A 22460-nucleotide genomic window follows, 5' to 3' on the forward strand; every position below is an offset into this window, starting at 1 on the left:
AGAGAGAAGGGGAGGGAGGGAGAGAAAGAGAGAGAGAAGGGGAAAGGGAGACAGAGGTAGAGACAGAGAGAAAGAGAAAGATATAGGGGAGAGAGAGAGAGAGAGAGAGAGAGAGAGAGAGAGAATGTTCCATAATGTCCAAGTGTACTTGCAATCTTGCTAAATGGGGCAACACTCTTCATTGTCATTCAGCAGAGAAAGACATTGATGAAAGAGGGAAAAGATGCATACATTTGAAAAGGGTGGAGAAGGGGCACAGATAGGCAGAGAATTATAAAAAAAAAAAAAAAAAAAAAAAAAAAAAAAAGTTCTTAGCATTTGGCAATGCTGGACCAGATAAGAGTCCTGTTATAACACTCATCATCTCATCATCAGGGCCATGGTGATATATACATATATATTGTGCAGGGCCAAATTTTTTTTCATCCCATATACTTTTTAAAATGAATTAATTTTTAAACCCTTTCCTTCCAATTCTAAGGCAGAAGAGAAGTAAGGGATGGGCAGTGTGAGTTAAGTGACTTGCCCAGGGTCATCTAGCTGGGAAGTATCTGAGGCCAGATATGAACCCAGGACCTCCTTTTTCTAGGCCTGGCTGTCAATCCTCTGAGCCACCTCTCTGCCCCTCATCCCATATGCTTTACCCTCAGAGTAAACTACTAGATGAACAGTGATCTCTGAGTTACAATTTTGTTACATGGGCAGGAAGGCAGGATGATGGCAGTTAGAGACTAGCATATTTTCTCATTTGATGTTGTCTATTTGAAATAAAAAATAGAATTCCTTACATCTAGAGTTATACACAAAATAATCACTTCATTTAAAAAGTTTATGGAGTGAGAATTAGCCTTAGAAATATAAACACAAAACAAAATGTTTTTTTGTTACTAACTCTTTAACTTTTCTTCCAATGCTCACCTGACTTTCTCTTTCCCTCCCTCTCTCTCCCCCAAGCTGTGTTCACATAGAACAGTAACCTCCCGTGAATCCTGGAGATGTACCTTCTGGAGGCTTATGTAGGACTCCAGATCATCAAATCAGTTAGCCATCAAAAGCCCTTCCAGACATTTGATTCAGTGGCCAGTTGACTTCTATCCCAACCACAAATGGTCATTGGACTACTTAAGCTGATCAATCTGAGAGAGACAACCTTAGATGGTCTTTCTAGACTTTTGACCATCTGAAAGGTATCTGACATATTCTTTCTGCATCCTTTGAATTCTATCATCATTAAAAAAAAAAAAAAAAGGAAATTTCCAGCACTGCCTGAATGTTTCTTCCTGAAACCTTTTGGTGGTTTTCTCCAATTACCAATCCCAAATTTCTCCCTGAATTAATGGCTCATTATTGCTTCAAAGTGCTTTAATATCCATTCTCTCATTTGATTCTCCCAAATAATCTTGTGAGGTAGGTGCCTTTACTAGCTCCCTTTATAGACAAGGAAACAATAGGTTACAAAATCACACTATTAGTAAAGCCTTCCTACATCAATATCCAATTCTCTACCCTCCCATAACACATTTGTAATCTTTTAAACATAAATATTCTACCAGGAAAGTATGGCCACAAGCCATGAAATATCCCTGTCTCCTAAGAATTGAAAATGATTACGAGTTTCATGATAAGTATGGATAGTCTATAACATATTACAAAGAATTAGTAAGAAGCAGTGTAAATAATATACAAAAATGTAAAGAGACAGGCTAGGGGACAGCTGAGTAGCTCAGTGGATTGAGAGCCAGGCCTAGAGATGGGAGGTCCTAGGTTCAAATCTGGCCTCAGACACTTCCCAGCTGTGTGACCCTGGGCAAGTCACTTAACCCCCATTGCCTCGCCCTTACCAATACACAGTATTGACTCCAAGACAGAAAGTAAGGGTTGGTTTTTTTTTTAGTTGTTTTAATTTTTTAAAAAGAGTGAGACAGGCTAGTTATGTGGAAGAAAAAGAATGTCCATTGGGGTAGGGGGACAAGTAGGTATTACAGTGGATAGAGCACAGAGGCTCATAACTGACCTCAGACACTTCCTAGCTCTGTGACCCTGGGCAAGTCACTTAAGATCATAAATTTGTTGAAGAACTCTCTGCCAACTAGTATTTACATCTTCATCTATTTAAAATTGTTGGTTATTTGAGGAATCGTTTAACTCTTTCCTGACTCTTCCCCCATTAATAATTTAGTGGTTTTTCTTAGGGAAAGGGAATTTCTAGTTGATTATTTCTATAATTATCATCTCATCTAGAACAGGATGTCTGCTCTCAGGAAAAACTGCTTTCTTCTAAAGGCTTCTTTTCCACATGCAAAAAATCCTAACAAAAATATGATCAAATCAAATTTAGCAAAGAGGCAGAAGGCTATAGCAGTGCCAACACTAAAGGATTGAGTAAAGGAAAAGAGGACATGATTATATCCAGGACTGTGTCCTCTTGAGTTTCACGTTCTCAACATTTCAGATAGGGACTAGACTGGTGATTTCATTTAATGTAAAAAGTTCCTGGTGAGGAACTTCTACCAATGCAAGTTATTGATACCTTCTCTATAACTTAGAGCCTTAGAAAATTCTCTAAATCCTAAGAAGTTAAGTAACTTGCCCAACATCATACATAAAGTCACACTTATCTATGTTGGAGGTGACACTTTACCCCAAGTTTTCAGGGCAATGAGGTACGGTCTCTATCCATTACACCAGAAGTGTCAAACTCTTGGCCTGGGTAGGCCACAAACCAGGTTAAAATATAACTGGAAAATGTTTAACAAAATAAATAAAAATGCAGTGCAACATAGATAATGTTATTTTGTGATTTTCTAAGGCAATATGATCCCAGTTGGGATCTGTTTCTATTTGAGTTTGATAACACTGTATTATATAGCCCATAACACAATATCTTATGGAAAAAGAAAAAAAAACAAACAGATTACATTGATCATCTACAATGACACTGTGATGAACAAAGTGATCCCAAAGTACTTAGACAGCAGGAAGAGTTAAGAATTTATAATGTAAAGAGCCAAAGTGCTAGTTGGTAAGCAAGAATAAATAGCAAATTCACTCTCAGTACAGATAAACACCAATTATTGGATGAAAGGCATACTCAACATCCCAAGAAAAGCACAATACACTTAAAGTTATTAAGTAGGGTGAGTCCATTCACATTTTTCCATAGCTCTACTAATTATGAACCTTAGATTAATTCTCACCCTCTCACTTATAAAGCCTAGGATAATACTGTGAGTGATTTATTGAGACAGCTCAAAGCTAATCCTAATTCAACTGCTTTCTTATTTTCACTTGACAAACTGCTAAAGGTTTTCTTCCATGTCTATCCTCATTAATTAAGTAGACCTAGTTTAAATACCCTTGACTACTCTGCCATCTTAAGGTGTTTTGTACCTTGAGTTTCTAAGATGGTTTTGGAGCTGCTCTTTCAACAGTGGATTCCATTCATGTACTATGACCCGCTTGCTATTGATAGAACTCAACATTCCATCTCGTGTCTTTGCAGGCATTGTCCTAGAATGCACTGACCCCTATCTCTACCTCTTACAATTTCCTGTATCCTTCAGGATTCAGCTCATGTTCCACCACCTATTAGAAGTCTTCCCTGGTCCCCCTACTCAGTACTCACTTTTCCTTCAAATTATCTCATATTCACTTATCAATATTGGGTCTCCCCAAGAGAATGCAAGCTCTTCAAGAAGAAGGACTGTTTTGTTTTATCCTCATTATTCTTAGCACTTACATAGTACCCTGTATGTAGATGGTGCCTAATAAACACCCACTTGACTGGCATCTTCAGGGCTATATACAGCCAACTTTCAAGTCTAAGCCCTATCAACACAGCTCCCATGAAAAGACTAGAGCTTAGGGGAAACACATACACATAGATAGATAGATAGATAGATAGATAGATAGATAGATAGATAGATAGATAGATATCCCACCCCCATTTAACTTCTCTTCCCCCCCACATAGAAGCCATCACTTGTAAAAAATAAATATAGTCAAGCAAAAAAATATATGTTTGTATATATATTACACACTAGCAATCTCAGGAAATATTAAGAGGTACATCCCGTCTCTCTTGAGTCAACCATGCTTCTGGGGAACATTTATCATATTATATATCTAATATATTAATTATTACAATATATAATATAGCAACTATATTATATTGTATAATTATTACATGTACAATTAAACTTTACTATATAAATATGTTTAATATATATAGTCTTCTTTCTTTAAATTATTTATTTGTATCCTTTTTAAAATATTTAGTTCCAAATTCTTTTCTTTCCTCTAGCCTCTCCACCATTCCTTAAGAAGATAAGCAATATAGTATTTTATATATGAAATCATGTAAAACATATTTCCACATCAACCATGTTGCCCAAAACCCCCAAGAAAAGTAAAGAAAATGAAAAACATTATACTTTAATTTGAACTCAGAGTTCATCAATTCTTTCTCTGAAGGCATATAACATTTTTTCATCATGAGTCCTTTCAAATTATCTTGGATCATTTAATTGTTCAGAGTAGCTATAACTTTTAGCATTTATTATCATTATAATATTGCTGTTTCTATGAATCTCCTGGCTTTGCCCACTTTACTCTGCATCAATTCATATAAGTCTCAGGTTTTTCTGCCAAATCTCCCTCATTATTTCTTATAGCACAATAATATTCCATCACAATCATATACAACAAGTTATTCAGCCATTCCCCAAGTGATGGGAACTCCCTCAATTTCCAATTTTTTGACACCTCAAAAAGAGCTGCTATAAATATTTTTGTACATAGAGCTACTTTTCCTTTTTCTTTGATCTCTTGGGGATACAGACCTAGTTAAAGGTACTCTAATTTCCCATATATCACTTTCTCTACTAAAGTCCACATCTTCAATTGGTTGCAGCAATAATAAGACTACCTATGGCTTTAAATCTTTTACTTTCCTTCTCAAATCTTCAAAATTTCTAGTTCTGTCTAGCAGTATCATTGGTTCTCACACATATCACTGAAAGTAGGAGCAGTCCTCGAGTTCTGAGGAAGTACTTGGTCGCCTTCTGAATATATGCCCCAGAAAGACACCACATTTTCCAAATGTTCATACCCATTCTCCTCAAAAGGAAATTGCTAACTATCATGATATCTGTCTTCTTCCGGGGACAGTAACAGATCCCTTCACTCTTAGAGATATCTATGAATTCCCCTGATCCTTCCATGAAACATAGCCGCTAATTCCTCCTAATCAGTCCAGATTCAATATCTGAGCAAAGAGTTTAACTACCACAGAGTTCTAATCACTCAAACTCTTTTATCTGCTATTGATTCTCCTGCCCCTAATTTGGATATCCTCTTCCAAAGCATGATTGAGGGTTGGAGTTCTTAACCATTTTGGGGACCATGGACCCTTCTGGCAGTCAGATGGAGTCTATGGATCCTTTCTCTGAACAATAATTTGTTGCCTGTATTTATAATGAAAAGAAATGGTAAATTTCAAATAGAAGTAGTTAATGAAAATAAAGATGTTATTTCTTTCCCATCGAGACGACAAACCCTTTGAACTAGATCTATGGATTCCTGGCTAAGAACCCCTGACATCATTGGATAGAGGACTGGCCTTGGAATCAAGAACACCTGAATTTAAATGACATGCCAAATACTACCTGTGTCTTTCTTGTCTGGAAAATAGAGGTGGAGGTTGAACTTTCTGGTCTCTAAAAGTCCCTTCTAGTTCTAAAACTGAGATTCTATGGTACAAGAGAATGACTATTGGACTTAGAATTAAGAGTACCAGAAGGTGTTGCTACTTCATTAAATTTACTTAAATTCTCTGAGGCCTGATATTTATCAGAGATCTTATCTTTAAAATGAATGGATGGCACTAGTTGACTTCTAATGTCCCTCCTGAATCTCAATTTGTGTTCCCAAGAGTTAATTTGGATCTTTGATCTTTCCAATTCTCCTAGATAGGACTTTGTTCTCTGTGATAAGCTGGAGAAAAGAAAAAGAAAAAATCTTTCTTGTCTTTGCACTTTGTCCTACAGCAAGAAGATCAATTTGCATGAGGCGCAAATTTAATTGTTGATAGCCTGTGGCAAAAGCAAAAAAGGTATCATGATCTCTTCAGGTCATAGGCCAGCTCCCTTGCACTCCCTACAGATGTGCTAGCATGGCTTTAATTTGAAGACTGCCCCTAAATCTTCCAACCTCTAACCAAATATTTGTTATACCTCTTTGTTAAGGTGAGGGCCTTATGACCACAGATTCTGAAGCCCAGGCTCTTATAGCCTGTCAAAGTTCTCATTTCTTGTATTCCTTCTTCCAAGTTCCTACACTCATCAGCAAATCCAAGCCAATGATTCTAATAACCCAAAATAGAAGTAGTTACATCAGTCAGTAGATATTACCGAGAAGGCCAAAGAGGGGAAATGCCAAGTTCACTTACCAAATTCTTCTGACTTCTCTTTTGTGGTGTCTTCTAGCTCTTCTATATATCTCTGGTACCCTTTAGAGATAGCTATCTGAAAACTTTCCACTGAAGTACTTTCTTTTTCAGATGAGATATCTAACATGAAGGCAAAAACAAAAGTAGAATAGAATTATAAAAATAGTGTCACAAAGGCTAAATCCCAGAATGAGAAAACACTTGAGAAAAAATGCCCAAGTACAACAAAAAGGATGTCTATTGTTATGAAGACAGATGAAATATCACATCTGAAAGACAGCAAAGCAGGTTAGTCTGGCTGGATCACAGAGTATACGAAGGTGTTGTTCAATCATTTTTCAGTTGTATCCAATTCTTTGTGACCCCATGTGCGGTTTTCTTGGCAAAAATATTGGAGCAGTTTACCATGTCCTTTTAAAGCTCATTTTATAGATGAGGAAACTAAGGCAAATAAGGTTAAGTGACTTGCCCAGGGTCACATGGTTAGTAAGTGTCTGAGACCAGATTATGAGTTTTCTTGACTCTAAGCCTGGGGCTCTTTCTACTGTGCCATATAACTGCCCTGGGTAAAGATGAGTAATAGACAATAAGTCCAGAAAGGCAGACCAGAGATAGATTGTAAAAAGCTTTAAATGTCAAACAGAGGAGTTTGTATTTAATTTTCCTACAGATAATGTGGTTAAGGCACTGAAGCCTTTGAGAAGGAGCGTAACATCATCAGACATATGCTTTAGGAATCTCTTTAGCAGCTGTGTGAACAGATTAGTGAGGGGAAAGACCAAAAGCAAGGAGATTAATTAGAAAGCTGTTGCAATAATATTCAATGAAGACTAGCACCCCTGGTGCAAGAAATTGCCAGGCCCTTTTTCAAGGCTGCTTTTATCCTTTGGTTTCCACCCATCATCCAACTCTCATCTGGGGCTCCAAGAAGTTGTAGCATATGTAGCAGTCACACCCTTGTGAAAAAAAAACAAAAAACAAGTTGTCAGGTTGAGGATAACCTACAGTCCTCAGACCCATTGGTGAGTTAGGGAGTTGTCTATCCCACATGTGAAGGGGTGGATGAGAACAATTTGTTCCACTGACCATGATGGCACTGTGGAATACTTAGAGTTTGGTTAGACATTAAAGAAGCCAAGGTCATCCACTGTATCCTGAGCCATCACCATTTGTCTTGATTTTTGTCTTACTCCTGGACTTCAATGACTGGGAGAGTGAGGCTGATGACTTTATACAGCCCTGCCTTAATTAAATCCAAATTTATGCAAGAGTCAAAAGATATTACCAGTGATATCATTTTGGTCTTCTTAGAGCTGTGATGGCGAACCTATGGCACGTGTGCCAGAGATGGGACACATAGACCTCTCTGTGGGCATGTATGCCAAGGACCCAATGACTGACTTTGCAAACTGAGTGAAGGATGGTAGGGTTCTCAACAGAAATGGGAAAGTTAGGAGTGAGTGCAAATAATGAGTTATCTTTCGGGCATGTTGAGTTTGAGATGTCTATGGGACATCCACTTAGAAATGTTCAAGGGGAAGTTTGTGATGAGAGATTGGAGATGAGGAAACAGAATCATGTCAAATGTATAAATCTGGGAGTTATCTGCTTAGAGATTATAAAGGAACCTGTGGGATCTCACAAGATCACCAACATAGAATGTGGAGAGGAAAAAGAAGACAGCTGAGGCACAAACCTTGGAATATACATGCAGTTAGGAAGTGGGGTCTTGGATGGCATTCCAGCAAAGGAAACTGAGAAACTGAGTCTAATGGAGTGAAGAAGCAAGAGAAAGAAGTGAGGAGAGAATATCCAGGATAGAGATGGTAGTCAACAGAGTCAAATGCTACAGAGAGATCAAGAAGGATGACTGAGAAAAAGTAGTTGTATTTGGCTAGATAGTAAGAATAGTAATCATTTGCATTTATATAGTGCCTACTATGTGTCAGGCACTATGCCAAGGGCTTTACATATATTAGCTCATTTGATCTTCACAACAGCCTTGGGAGATAGGTGCTATTACTATCCCCATTTTGCAATTGAGGAAACTGAGGCAAAAAGTGACTTCCCTAATATTACAGAAATTAAAGATAGAAGGAAAGGACCTACATGTACAAATATATTTATAGCATCTCTTTGTGTTATGGCAAAGAACTGGAAACTAAAGGGGTGGCCATTAATTAGGAAATGACTGAGCAAGTCATATTATATGATTATAATGGAATACTATTTTGCCATCTGTAGTGATAAACAAGTGGATCAAAAAAAAACCTGGAAAAATGTATATGAAGTGATGTGAAGGAAAGAAAGCAGAACCAGGAGACTGTTGTATACCATAACAGCAATGGTCAACTGTGAATGACAACTTTTATCAGCAAAGAAGGACCCAAGACAACTCCAAGGGATTCGTGACTAAAAAGCCTATTCAACGATAAAGAAAAAAATGATGGAATCTGAATGCAGATTTAAGCATGCCATTCTTCACTTTATTTTCTCTAGTGTAAATGGTATGTGCCTTCTTTCAGAAAATGATGAACATGGAAATACGTATTGCATGATAGCACATGTACAACCTGCCTGCCATCTTGGGGAGGGGTAGAGGGAAAGAAGGAAAGAACATGGATCTTAAAAGTTCAGAAAACAATTATTAAAATTGCATTAATGTGCAATCTGGAAAGAAATATAAAATGAAATGAAATGCCATTTTAAAAACTGACAACCAAAATCACACAGTATCTGAAGCTGGATTTAGATTCAAGTCTTTCTGAATCTATGTCTGAGCTTTATCCACTGTTCTACCTAAAATCTCTAAGCCCATAGAGAAACTCAAAGGTTCAAGTTTCAGGTTAGTTATAAAGTAGGACATTGTCATAATAGACCAGTAGCTGAGCTTTGAAGTACCACTTAAATCGCATGGCACTATTAGTGTTAAGTAAATTATCTTCCCTGTGCTGCTGCTATCAAACTGCCTTGGTGTGTTGGTGCACTGGAGGGTCAAGTTTGGTATGAAGACAAATGTTTAGGCATGCTGAATGCAAACCAATTCAAGATCCCTCAGTGCAAATTGGTTGCGAGTAGGGACAAAAAATACCAGAGACCAGCAAATGAGAGAAGCATTAAGGAAATTTAGGGAACTCACAGAGTTAAATGGAAGCATGACTAGGATACAATTGGACCTATGATTTCACTGCTATTGGGAGCCCCCAATGGAGAATCTTCCTCTACCAATGCTGATGGACATCTCTGTAACCAATAGCCTTAAAGTTGCTTTGGGCAGTGGAAGATTTATTGACTCACCCAATGTCACACAGTCAGTAGGCACCCCTTCCCATGGCTAATCCTTCTCCTCTAAGATCACTTCCATTTAAATTGTATAATCTCACATATAATTTTTTTTGCTTATTGTTTCTCCCATTAGAATGTGAAATCCTCCTGTGGTTTTGACATTCTTTGTACCTTCAGTACTTAAATACAGTACCTGGCACAAAAGAGGTGCCTAAAAATGCTTGTTGTCATCATCATTGTCATTGCTGTTTCTCTCCTCCTCCTCCTCTTTCTTTTTTTTCTCCTTCTCCTCCTCTTTCTTCTTCAAAAAGAGGCTTCTAGGTAGTACAGGAGGATACTTCCCTGAACCTGAAGTCAAGAAGTTTAAATCCTGCCTCAGACACTAGCTATATGATCCTGGGATATCATGTAATCTCTGCCTTAGTTTACTCATCTGTGAGATTAAGACAATAATACTGTTACTTCTCAGCGTCACTGTAAAAATAAAATGAGATCATATTTGTAAAAGGCTTTGAAAACCATAAAGCACTATTTTAATTACTAGATATTATTGTTGTTGTTATTTCAAGACCTCCTATGTCTGAGACCAGCTCTATCCACCATACCTCACTTCCTTTCAGAAAACAGAGACAAGGAATAAATATAGTACACTAAGGGAGTGCATATTTAGAGACAAACGTCTGGTCAAGAGTCTTGTGGGAAGAAATTTATTATAGAGATGTATTTGTTAGACCAATACTTACTAGTTTATTTGCTTGCTCTGGAATATTCAAGTATTTGCCATTTCTTTCACCTCCTATCACCCCCACTTAGCTATTTTTGACCTTTTTTAATTATAAGGTTGAGAATTCAGCCATGGGATGTTAAGTGCTTCTTTGGATTTATTATGATTTTCTATTTTGAATACCACCCCCTTGGTTGATGTTGGCCTCTACATAATTTTAGCCTTGACATTTTGATTAGTACCTTTCATCACATGACATTTTCCTTCCTGGAACATGCTAAGTTAAACGCACCGCCTCTCTGGCATTCTAATCCATAAAACCTCCTCATATGTAATATTTTAAGAGGGAACTTTAATACTCAGGCTCTGTAGCTTTCACTCATTAACTTGGATATTGACATTTTCTTTTCTCTACAAAATAACCTTGAAAAACTCAGGGCATAGGATTAGGTCACCCAAGTCTCACCCTCTCTGGCATTTGCCCTTTTGATTTGTTAATCCTCTCCCTAAGGGCAGGTGTCGACAAACCATCTGAGAAAATGACACCACAACACATCAGCCCTCTTACCTCGAGGTACTTTAGCATCAGAGCCAAGTAGATAGCAATGGAGGCAGAATCTACTCTGGCTTTCCATTTTTTTGAATTTAGAAATTTAGAAATCCCCTCTGCCAATTCATCAGCTACCTAGCTATAATTTCTAATCTTAATCTAGGAAGAATGATTTATTAAATCTAGGGTTGATATAGAATATATTTTGGGGCAGGACTTGAATCCAGATTTTCCTGATTCCAAGACCTTTTACCATCCGTAATTTCATTGGGAAGATGGGATTCCAACCCCGGCCCCTCTCAGGGGTTTGGATTTGGAGATATCCTCACCCTGAAACCTACGCCATGTATGAATGTACTACTTCTTCTGTCCTGAATCACCAAATGGTTTCTAAAAATGACTGCCTCAGACCTCTGTAACTTGAGATAGCAGGCCTTTCCCTTCCATGATTTCATCCGAGGCTTTGGACAGCTGGCCCAAAGAGGAGCCAAGTGGATGTTCAATATACAAACAGTCTTCCAGGTGAATGTTATCTCATATCACTTCAGATTGAAGCAAAGGAATTGGAACTGAGTAAAACTCGAGTCAGGCCTCTGGGAACCTAATCATCACATATTTATGAACCCAAACAACTAATCCCCTTGATATTTCATTTTATTTTGGTTTTGGTTGTCCTGATGTTTGGAGATGGATTAGCCTGACATTGTCCTCCATCATTGCCAGACTTATATAGTGGACCCTATGTCTCACAGAATCCTATCTCTTCCTTCATTGATTCCTATGATTCAGGGTCCATCTGCTGAAATGAACCCCCCCTTTTCCCAGTTGTTACTGTTTATTCTTTCATCCCCATCTGTCTCGGTCCTACCCTTCTCTTCTCTCTTTTTTCCTCTGCTCTCACACTACTATAAGACTGGAGGAAGATACAAAAACATATATAAACTTGGTCCATAATGAACTCAAATAATCTCATCTCAACTTGACCCTCATTGCTACAAGAAATCTTTTTTTTATTTTTCTCTGATTGACTTTTAACATAATTCTTGAAGCTGCAGATGTTCCAGACCTATTTTCCCTCGACATCCCAATACATCCTTTTGAGCTTTCCTTCTCAGCAAAGGACCTTACCTCCTCATTTAATAAATAAACAAATAAACTGAAGTCAGTCATGATAAATCCCCTCTTCTCTCCTATACTATGCCCCCAAACCCCTCCACACTGTGCCTAACTTATTTTATCCAGATTTGGAGGTAACCTTTCCCCTTGACAATGTCAACCCCTCTTGTGTGTCTCAATTTCATCCCTACCTTTCCTCCCCAGGAAATGTCTTTATCATTCCCTCTCTATCATCTTTCACCCTCTCGTGACTCATTGTCTCCTTTCTCAACTACTGTAAACATGATCAGGTCTCCCCCTATCCTTACAAGACCTTCATTTGGCTCTAACCATTCATGAAGCCATCATGTTATGTTTCTTCTTTCTTGTTTGGTCGATCTCTTTAAAAAATCGTCAGCATTCGTTGCCTCTACTTTCTCAACTCCAAAAAATTTGTCATTCCCCTTGCAATCTGGCTTCTGACTTGTACCACTCGGAAGAAACTGTTGAATTCAAGGTTTCCAGTCACCTCGACTGCTATATCTGACAGTCATTTCTCAGTCTCCGTCAAGACTGAGACTGGACCTCACCATAGCTTTGAGGCACTGTTTACCATTCTCCTCCTGGATACAATCTCCTCACTTGACTCACAAGCTTCTCTTCCCGTGCTCATTCTATCTGCTGGACCAATCCTTCTTGTCTTTTCTGCTGGATCATCCTCAAAGTATGTGCATCAACCAAAACTTTGTCCTTTTCTCTCTAAGCTTCCCTTTTGGTGATTCCACCTATTCCCATCAATCCAATCATCCCATTGATGACCTAACTGCATGATCATGTGTTTGTGAAACATCAACATCTCAGTGCATCAAGACAACTGTCTCTAAGGAGTAGATGAAACTGCTGATCTACACCAATAAAAGAGGTTTTCCATAACAGGCACCCCCCCACACTCCATGGAAAACATATAACTCTACCTCATCTTTCCCCCTCCAAAGGAGTTATAGCAACAAAACCCCTTAGATTGTAAGCTAACTGGGTACAAAGATTGTATTTTATTTCCTTGTTGCATCCCAGAGCCAAGGGCAGTGCTTTTCACACATAGATACTTAATAAACATTTGGTCCATTACACAGATGCCATTTTGTAAGAATAGCCTGTTGAAATATTACAACTCCTACTTTTCTTGATTGGCAGGCATCCTAGAGAAAGAAATAGATCCAAGAACTCCATAAATCAAGTCTTTCCTCTTTCAGATTCTAAGTCAGCACTGTGATAAAATGGTTCCCTTTTTGGGGAACAAATGTCTGATTGAAAAGCTGATTCAACACATTGTCACTGGTGGAAAATATACTGTGCCCAAGGTACCTTTTTTCCCCCTATTGATACTGGTAAATAAAGAACTGACTAGCAAAAAAAAAAAAAAAAGATCAGACATTGATGCAAGCTCACTGTGGAAACTCAGCTTTCTGCATCATTATTTTTTCATCTTATATCTGGGTAGAGTCAAGGGTATTCTGGCAAATGTTAACAACCAGCTTTCTGTGGGAGGAAATGTACACAATATACTTTTTTTTTAAATCCTTACCTTCTATCTGAGAATCAATAACCCTTAGTTCCAAGGCAGATGGAAAGAGATGGGAAACTGAATTAAGTGATTTGCCCAGGGTCACACAGCTTGGAAGTATCTGAGGTCAGATTTGAACCTAGGACCTCTAGTCTCTAGGCTTAGTTCTCTTCACTAAGTCACCTAGCATTCTTTTTTTTTTATATATAAGACTGTCAGAACCTAAGATTCCAAATGAATGTTGTCCCTTCAAAGTAGGGAGAGGCTATACATTTATCCTAGTGATGCTGCCATTACTAAAAAAAAAAAAAAAACACTTGTAACTTTCTTTAGAGCCTACAACACATTCTTCTACTTGTTCTCAATACTGGAAAATTTTAATTCTTTGAGAAGCAATCAAAATCTTTTGGTACTAACTGGAGAGTGACATAGATGATTAAGCCTGAAAAAAATAATATAGATCATAATATTTGCCCTATCTACCTCAGAAACTTGTTATGAGGAGCATATGAAATAACATATGTAAATTGCCATTGTTATGATTTTAAACGGGAAGGAATTGCAAACAGCCTAATTTAGTATTAGTATTTTTTTTAAACCCTTACCTTCCATCTTGGAGTCAATACTGTGTATTGGCTCTAAGGCAGAAGAGTGGTAAGGGCTAGGCAATGGGGGTCAAGTGACTTGCCCAGGGTCACACAGCTGGGAAGTGTCTGAGGCCAGATTTGAACCTAGAACCTCCTGTCTCTAGGCTTGACCCAACTGCCCCCTCTAATTTAGTATTTATGGCAAAAACAAACAAATTAAAAAAAAAAAACCTTCCTAAAAATTTGAGCAGTCCTAAAATTGAATGACCTAGCTCCAAAGCTGTTTGTCCTCTCTCCTTGGAGAGCTTTGAGTATGTATATTATTACAGGGCTGCCTTTTGTATGTGGCTTGTACCAAATGGGCCCTAAGAACTCTCAACTCTCAAATTCTGGAATTTTGTAAAAAATACAGCACAAGTACAAAATAATAACTTCGGTGTTTTTCTGCTTCTCAGAGTGGTTCTTTAAATATTACTAATTAGGATGTAACCAAAAAAATATTTTTAGTAGAGGCAACATCCCTAAAATAAGTGTAAAACCTCCCCAGGTGGTTTCTTTGTGAGCACCTTATGGGTTCTCTCTTGTTCCTAGCAAATGTTCCAAAAAATGGAAAAGAAAGGGGAGAACCTGATTATCCTTCCCATCTCCAGGAAGTCTCTGAGCCTGCCAATACTGGGGTCAACTGTAACTGAAGGGGGGAAAATGCAATAAAATATAACTAGAAGAAAAAAATACTGGAGACAATAAGTGATTTAGAAGCAAAAGTTCCAGTACGTTTTTAAGATTGTCACCAAAGGGTTAAATTGTCTAAATTGGCTGTGATGAGCAGCCACATGAAGACAAAAACTGGCCGTGGTCCAAATAATGTCTCCATTGAACTAGCAAAAGACCCTCACCTTCGGCCTCGAGATACCCCGATGCGGAGTGGATTGGAAGAAAGGATGGGCATTCTGCCAGAGCTTTCTCTCCCCCGAAGAAATATTTCTGACTGAAATTAATCCTAACCTTCTAGAACTTGCTTATTAGGGAAGATGGGAGACAAGACGGGAAGGAGCTTAAGTGCTCCCTTCTCTGACCCCCATTCTCCACCCAGCCCAAGCGCAGCTGGCAAGGGATGATGGTCTAGACTCTAGAGGACCGGCCGAAGGCAGTGCCTATTAATGGCTTGGAATTTATGTTCCTGATCTCTCCTGAGGGAGCCCCAAGGGCAAGAGGGAAGTTTCACACGGAGTGCTTTCCCCGGGGGTTACGTTCATACATCCAAGAATAAACAGCTTTGAGAACTAGGCTCAGCCAGGCTGATTAACTCTGCCATCTAAAAATTATAAACAAGATTGATGGAGATATTTGTGTGTGTGTGTGTGTGGTATATGATATATGCCATGTGAATGCACATACATGCACAAGTATATGTAGAGAAATTCTATGAGTGCACTTAGGGACAAATGCATGTATGGAAGGGCATGTACATAAGTATTATACACATATAAAATGTATGCATCTATACACTGTATTGTGTGCACATACAAATGTGTTTATAAATATGTGTCTGGAATTCTCAGATGTACATTACATGTGTGTGCAATATATGAAATACAGCAATGTGTGCATATGTGCACAGATATAAATATTAAAAATGCATGTGCATATATTAACTGTGCCTGTATAAGACATGGGGTGTGTGCATATATACACTAGTATACATACATGTATAAAAATATAGTGCATGTATAAAATATGAGTGTATAGGTGTGTATATATAAATGTGTGTGCCTATGTAAAATTTAGGGGCATGTAGGAGTGTATATAAAAATATGTGCACATTTATAAAAGACAAGAGTGTTTAGGTGTGCATGTACAAATGTGTGTGCCTATATAAAATATAGGGGTGTACACATGTGTATATGTATGTGCGTGTGTAGTCATATATGTGTACACATGAACATGTGCATATATAGGGGTGTGTATGCATATTTAACTATGTGTATATATGTGCTATTTATATATTTAGCTATATTTATATTAATACATTATTTATATATTTATATATTCATGTATTCGTTATACTTATATACGTGTGTATTTATTATATTTATATATTTATATTATATTTATATATTTCTTGTATTTATATATTTATATTATATTCATATATTTCTTGTATTTATATGTTTATATTATATTTATATATTTATATTATATTTATATATTTCTTGTATTTATGTGTTTATATTATATTTATATATTTATATTATATTTATATATTTCTTGTATTTATGTGTTTATATTATATTTATATATTTATATTATATTTATATATTTCTTGTATTTATGTGTTTATATTATATTTATTGTATTTATATATTTATATGTTTATTATATTTATACATTTATGTTATATTTGTATATTTATTGTATTTATATATTTATATTATATTTATGTATTTCTTATATTTATATATTTATATTATATTTTTTATATTTATATATTTAGCTCTGTGGGTGTGTGATTTGAGTAAGAGAACAATTAGGGGAGTAGAGGAAATGCAGGGCGCAGGCCAGCTTGTCGGTATTTCAGACCTGCCGGTGTGTGACCAGTATGAAGAAAGAGGGGGTGGAAGGGAGAGAAGGCAGAGGAGGAGAGGGGAGGTGGGGGGAGACGTGATATATACACAGCCACACGCTTGGCTAAACAGTATTTCTAGACAAAGACCACAAGTCTCTTGAGCACCCTCTGTCAGCCTAATAATAAGTCATAGGCAGAGGACAATAAAAAGAATCTAAGTCCCGTGGAAAAATTAAATCAACCCTATAGAAAAACCAAATCTCCGGGCTAGTCCTGAGTTTTAGCTTCGTGTCCTGGGCAGCAGACTGTTTCTGGGGAGAACCGCCTTCTCTCCCCATCTTTTCCCTCACTCCAATAAGATGTTCTTAATTTTTTCCACCTGCAAGCTTCAGGCCAAATGAACTTGGAGATTGGTTCCAGGACCCACAGACCCCCTATAAACATTCTTGCTAAAAGTAACCCCCAACCTCTCCCCTCTCCCTATTCTCCATCGGCCCCCTCTTTCTTCCTACCCATTGCACACTGGCATGTCTGAAATGCAGAGACATTGGGCTGTGCCCTAAATTTCCCTGCACCAATCAAAGAGGGGAAAAAAGAACTCGGGGCTGACATAGCCCCTCCTTAAATTCAAGAAGATCTTAACAGCAAAATTGTTTGGCTCTCTTCTGTTCAGAGGAAGGCTCTGAATGATTTATTCATGTGGCCATTCTTTCATTTTTTAAGATAAAGAAAAAAATTAAGATAACGTCAGGTTCGGTGGTGAAAGGAAAAAAGTGGATTAACTGGATAAGAAATCCTATTTCAAGCCTTTTAGGGTGTTGCCGATATCACTTAGAAAAAGAACCAGGTTTCAGGTCTTTAAACCTGACTGAGGCAGCTGAATTCAACAATAAATTACATCAAAGAAATCTCCAGGACTTTGAGTCACTGCCTGAATGAATGTTCTTTATCCACCCTCCTCTCTTCCTCTCCCCATCACTGCCCATATCATAAACGGAAGTCACCTGGGCTCTGGGAGGAATCATTGGGAGGAACTTAGCCTATTAAAGATTTTTTTTTCTTTTTTAGAAGTCAGTTGGCATGGTGCCTTCTTCACCCCATTCCTTCTGGGGAGCATTTCCTACCTTTCTGCCTTTAATTGCCTCTTCCCTTCTGGAAGGATCCTAAATGTGTAATCCTATGAAACTTTACTGTTTGCCTGTGTCCTCCAAGTAAAAAGAGGGAAAGGGATTGGCTTAAATGACAGCAAGAAAGGTTTGGTCCATGTCCCCAGTGGTGGAATACATATAACATAAATATTAAATTAATTAATTGAATTTTTAAAAAATGAATGTATAAAATATAAAACATAATTAATATATGTCAATAAAATAAAGATAATAATAATTAACATTTATATGCAATATGTGCCAAACACTGTGCTAAGTGCTTGACAATTCTTATTTCATTTGATCCTCACAATAATCCTGGGAGAGAAATGTTTATTATTATTCCCATTTTACAGAGGAAGAAACTAAGGCAAACATAGTTTCATGACTTGCCCAGAGACACACAGCTCATAAAAGTCTGAAGTTTGGAGGCAGCCGGGTGGCTCGGAGGACCTTTTAAAGTGCCAGGCTCAGAGATGGGAGATCCTAGATTCAAATCTTACATCAGACACTTTCTAGCTGTGTGACTCTGGGCAAGTCACTTAACCCCCATTGCCTAGCCCTTACCCCTCTTCTGCCTTGGAACTAATACATGGTATTGATTCTTAAATAGAAGGTAAGGGTTTTGTTGGGGTTTTTTTAAGTCTGAGACTAGATTTGAACTCAAGTTTTCCTGGCTCCATGCTCAACACTCTATCCATTGTGCCACCTAAAAGGAATTTGTGACTTCTCCTTTCCTGGAGATTTCCTTGGGTATAGAACAATCAGCAAGCAAAAAGTTCTTATAGTTCTTTATCTCTATTAAAGAGATAGAAGTATTTATACACATTTTTTTAATAGAAGAGTCTCTATCTGACAAAACAAAAACATCCATCGACAACAACAACAAAATTCTCTAACTCACTGATGCCCAGAAGTCATAATGAACCAGAATGTCAGAGTAGGAAAGGATCTCAGAAATCCTTGAGTTCGATCCCTTCATTTTACAGATAAGACTGGCAGGCAAGCAATATGCATTTATTAAGCACTTATGAGCCAGGGTCTGTGTAACTGTCTCTTTTTTTTTTTTTAACCCTTAACTTCTACGTATTGGCTCCTTGGTGGAAGAGTGGTAAGGGAGGGCAATGGGGGTCAAGTGACTTGCCCAGGGTCACACAGCTGGGAAGTGTCTGAGGCCGGATTTGAACCTAGGACCTCCCGTCTCTAGGCCTGGCTCTCAATCCACTGAGCTACCCAGCTGCCCCTGTGTAACTCTTTTGCTGAAGAATAATAGCTAACATTTCTATATTCTATAAAACATATGTTCTATGTTTTAAGGTTTGCACAGCTTTTTTCATATATTATTTCAGTTGATCCTCACAACAGCTCCCTGTGAGGTAGATGCTATTATTATTCCCATTTTACAGATGAGGAGAGCGAGGTGAATAGTCATTAAATAACTCGCCTGAGTTCATACAGCTAGTAAGTGTGCAAGGCAGGATCTGACCTTGTAGGTCTCCCTGACTCCCAATACAACATTCTATCTATGCCATCAGGCTGCCTAGATGAAATGAGTAGAATCATAACCTTGGAATTTGAAGAGTTAGAGGGCAGTTAGTATAACTCCTTTTATTTTATAGATAAGGAAACAGAAGCCAGTTTGGGGAAAGGCAGAGAGACTTAGCCAAGGTCCCAAAGGCAGGAAGTAGCAAATCTGGGATTCAAATCCTTCCAACTCTCCATACAAACTCTTTTTTCCAATGTGTTTTGTGTGATAATACATATATAACCCAGACTGAATTGCCTGTCAGCTCTGGCAGGGGGAAGGGATAGAAGGGAGGGAGACAATTTGGATCATATAACTTGAGAAAACTTATGTGGAAATTTGTTGTTACATGTAAATTGAAAAAAATAAAATCTCTTTACCAAAAAAAAAAATTTCATCTTCCAACTCTCCATTTCAACTCTCTCAAGATCAAATAAGTAAGAGGTATATTCCTATGACTTAATATTTTATGATGGTGTTTTAAATGAATTTATTTAATTATGTTTTATATGTAATAGATCATGATTAATTATAATTAATAATGTTTATGCCCCAGGGGAGACTGGGTCATTTAAAACCTAGTGCAAATCAATTTGTCAGCTCTTTTCTGGAGAATAGATTGGGATTCAAGAGCAGAAAGAAAATAGAGATTTGTGTGAGGGTTCATTGCTACACCAAAGGAAGAGGTAGGAGGGCACAGCAAATTTCACATTCCTTATAGGGCTGGTTCTAAAAGCGAGTGAATACTTCCCAAATACTCTCTTTATATCATGGCAATGAATACTAGATCCCATTAAAAAAAAAAATCTAAGTCTAAAACAACCATTTGAGCCCCACATGGACTGGCTTCTTTGTGCAAGTACAAATACCCACATAAATCTGGAAGAATTCACCTGGGGTAATCTGTAGCAACAAAACCCATTTTTAGGGTTGATGAGCACTTTCTTTACTAGAATAAAAGAATGGCCACATAAGTAATTAAGTTCACAAACAACTTAACCGATTCCCTCAGTCTTGTGAAATCTGGGATTGCAAACAGGATATATTTGGTTGGTTGGCTTGTTGGTGTCAGATTGGAGAGTAGTCATAAATAGCACCTACCGCTGCCTGGTTTTAAATGTGGAGCTTTCGTGGATTTTTCAATAATCTTCTGGATCTGTGACAGTGTATTACGAGCTTCCTCCAGCTCTCTCCAAATCAGATATACATCCTCTCTGACCCCAGCTCCTAGGATGGGGAACACACAGAGCTGAACAATCAGTTGAGGCAATACGAGGTGACAACCAGTAGAGTTCACAGTACTGACCTTTTACTGTTAAGAGAAAGATTTGTAGGACTTTTGAATTAATGGTTCTTTTATTAATAATACTTGTATAACAAGGATCCCTCAATGCATGGAATAGATTGAATTCCACACAGTTCCAGTACATTTCTCTCCATGTTTAAACCTAATTTCTCTGATTGTCTCTACTATAAATTTTAGTCCTATGCAAAAGCTTAAACTCCCGAAATCGCACTAAAGAAAAAATAATCATTAAAAGAAAGGAAAGAAGCAACTAGGTGGTTCAGTGGATTGAGAACCACACCTGGAGATAGGAGGTCCTGGGTTCAAATTTGGTCTCCAACACTTCCTAGCTGTGTGATCCTGGTCAAATCACTTAACCCCAATGGACTAGCCCTTTCCACTCTTTATAGTATTGATTCTAAGAACAAAAGTAAGGGTGTGTTTTTTTTTAATAGTAGAATAACCTTGTCTATTTTTTTAAACATTTATTAATATTTATTTTTTAGAAAAGTTAACATGGTTACATAATTCATGCTCTTACTTTCCCCTTCACCCCTCCATTCCCCCGCTCCATGGCTGATGAGCATTTCCACTGGTTTTAACATTGATCAAGACCAATTGTCATTGATCAAGACCTATTTCCAGATTGTTGATAATTGCATTGGTGTGTTAGTTTCCAGTCTACATCCCCAATCATGTCCACCTCAACCCATGTGTTCAAGCAGTTGTTTTTCTTCTGTTTCCACTCCTGTAGTTCTTCCTCTGAATGTGGGTAGTGTTCTTTTCCATGAATCCCTCAGAATTGTCCTGGGTCATTGCATTGCTGCTAGTACAGAAGTCCATTACATTCTATTTTACCACAGTGTATTAGTTTCTGTGTACAATGTTCTTCTGGCTCTGCTCCTTTTGCTCTGCATCAATTCCAGGAGGTCTTTCCAGTTCACATGGAATTCCTCCAGTTTATTATTCCTTTGAGCACAATAGTATTCCATCACCAGCATATACCACAATTTGTTCAGCCATTCTCCAATTGAAGGACATACCCTCATTTTCCAGTTTTTTGCCACCACAAAAAGCGCAGCTATAAATATTTTCCTACAAGTCTGTTTATCTATGATCTCTTTGGGGTACAAACCCAACAATGGTATGGTTGGATCAAAGGGCAGGCATTCTTTTATAGCCCTTTGAGCATAGTTCCAAATTGCCAGCCAGAATGGTTGGATCAGTTCACAACTCCACCAGCAATGCATTAATGTTCCAGTTTTGCCACATCCCCTCCAGCATTCATTACTCTCCCCTGCTATCATTTTAGCCAATCTGCTAGGTGTGAGGTGATACCTCAGAGTTGTTTTGATTTGCATTTCTCTAATTATTAGAGATTTAGAACACTTTCTCATGTGCTTATTGATACTTTTGATTGCTTTATCTGAAAATTGCCTATTCATGTCTCTTGCCCATTTATCAATTGGGGAATGGCTTGATTTTTTACGCAGTTAATTTAACTCCTTGTATATTTGAGTAATTATACCCCTGTCAGAGTTTTTTGTTATAAAGATTGTTTCCCAATTTGTTGTTTCCCTTCTGATTTTGGCTACATTATTTTTGTTTGTACAAAAGCTTTTTAGTTTGATATAATCAAAATCATTTATTTTACATTTTGTAATTTTCTCTAATTCTTGCTTG

At 37.6% G+C, this 22460-nt stretch overlaps 1 protein-coding gene across 1 annotated transcript in view; it reads right to left on the minus strand.

The window, feature by feature from the left end:
* The window catches only part of VWA3B (von Willebrand factor A domain containing 3B), a 253855-nt gene that overhangs the window by 164922 nt on the left and 66473 nt on the right, over positions 1 to 22460 (minus strand). The window contains exons 8-9 of the mRNA XM_044669294.1: positions 20594 to 20719; positions 6449 to 6568 (exon numbers count right to left, since the gene is read on the minus strand). Of these exons, the coding sequence (XP_044525229.1) occupies positions 6449 to 6568; positions 20594 to 20719 (246 nt within the window). The remainder of the gene's footprint in view (positions 1 to 6448; positions 6569 to 20593; positions 20720 to 22460) is intronic.

The sequence above is a fragment of the Gracilinanus agilis genome, chromosome 3, assembly GCF_016433145.1.
Source record: "Gracilinanus agilis isolate LMUSP501 chromosome 3, AgileGrace, whole genome shotgun sequence".
In the NCBI taxonomy this organism is placed as follows: Eukaryota; Metazoa; Chordata; class Mammalia; order Didelphimorphia; family Didelphidae; genus Gracilinanus; species Gracilinanus agilis.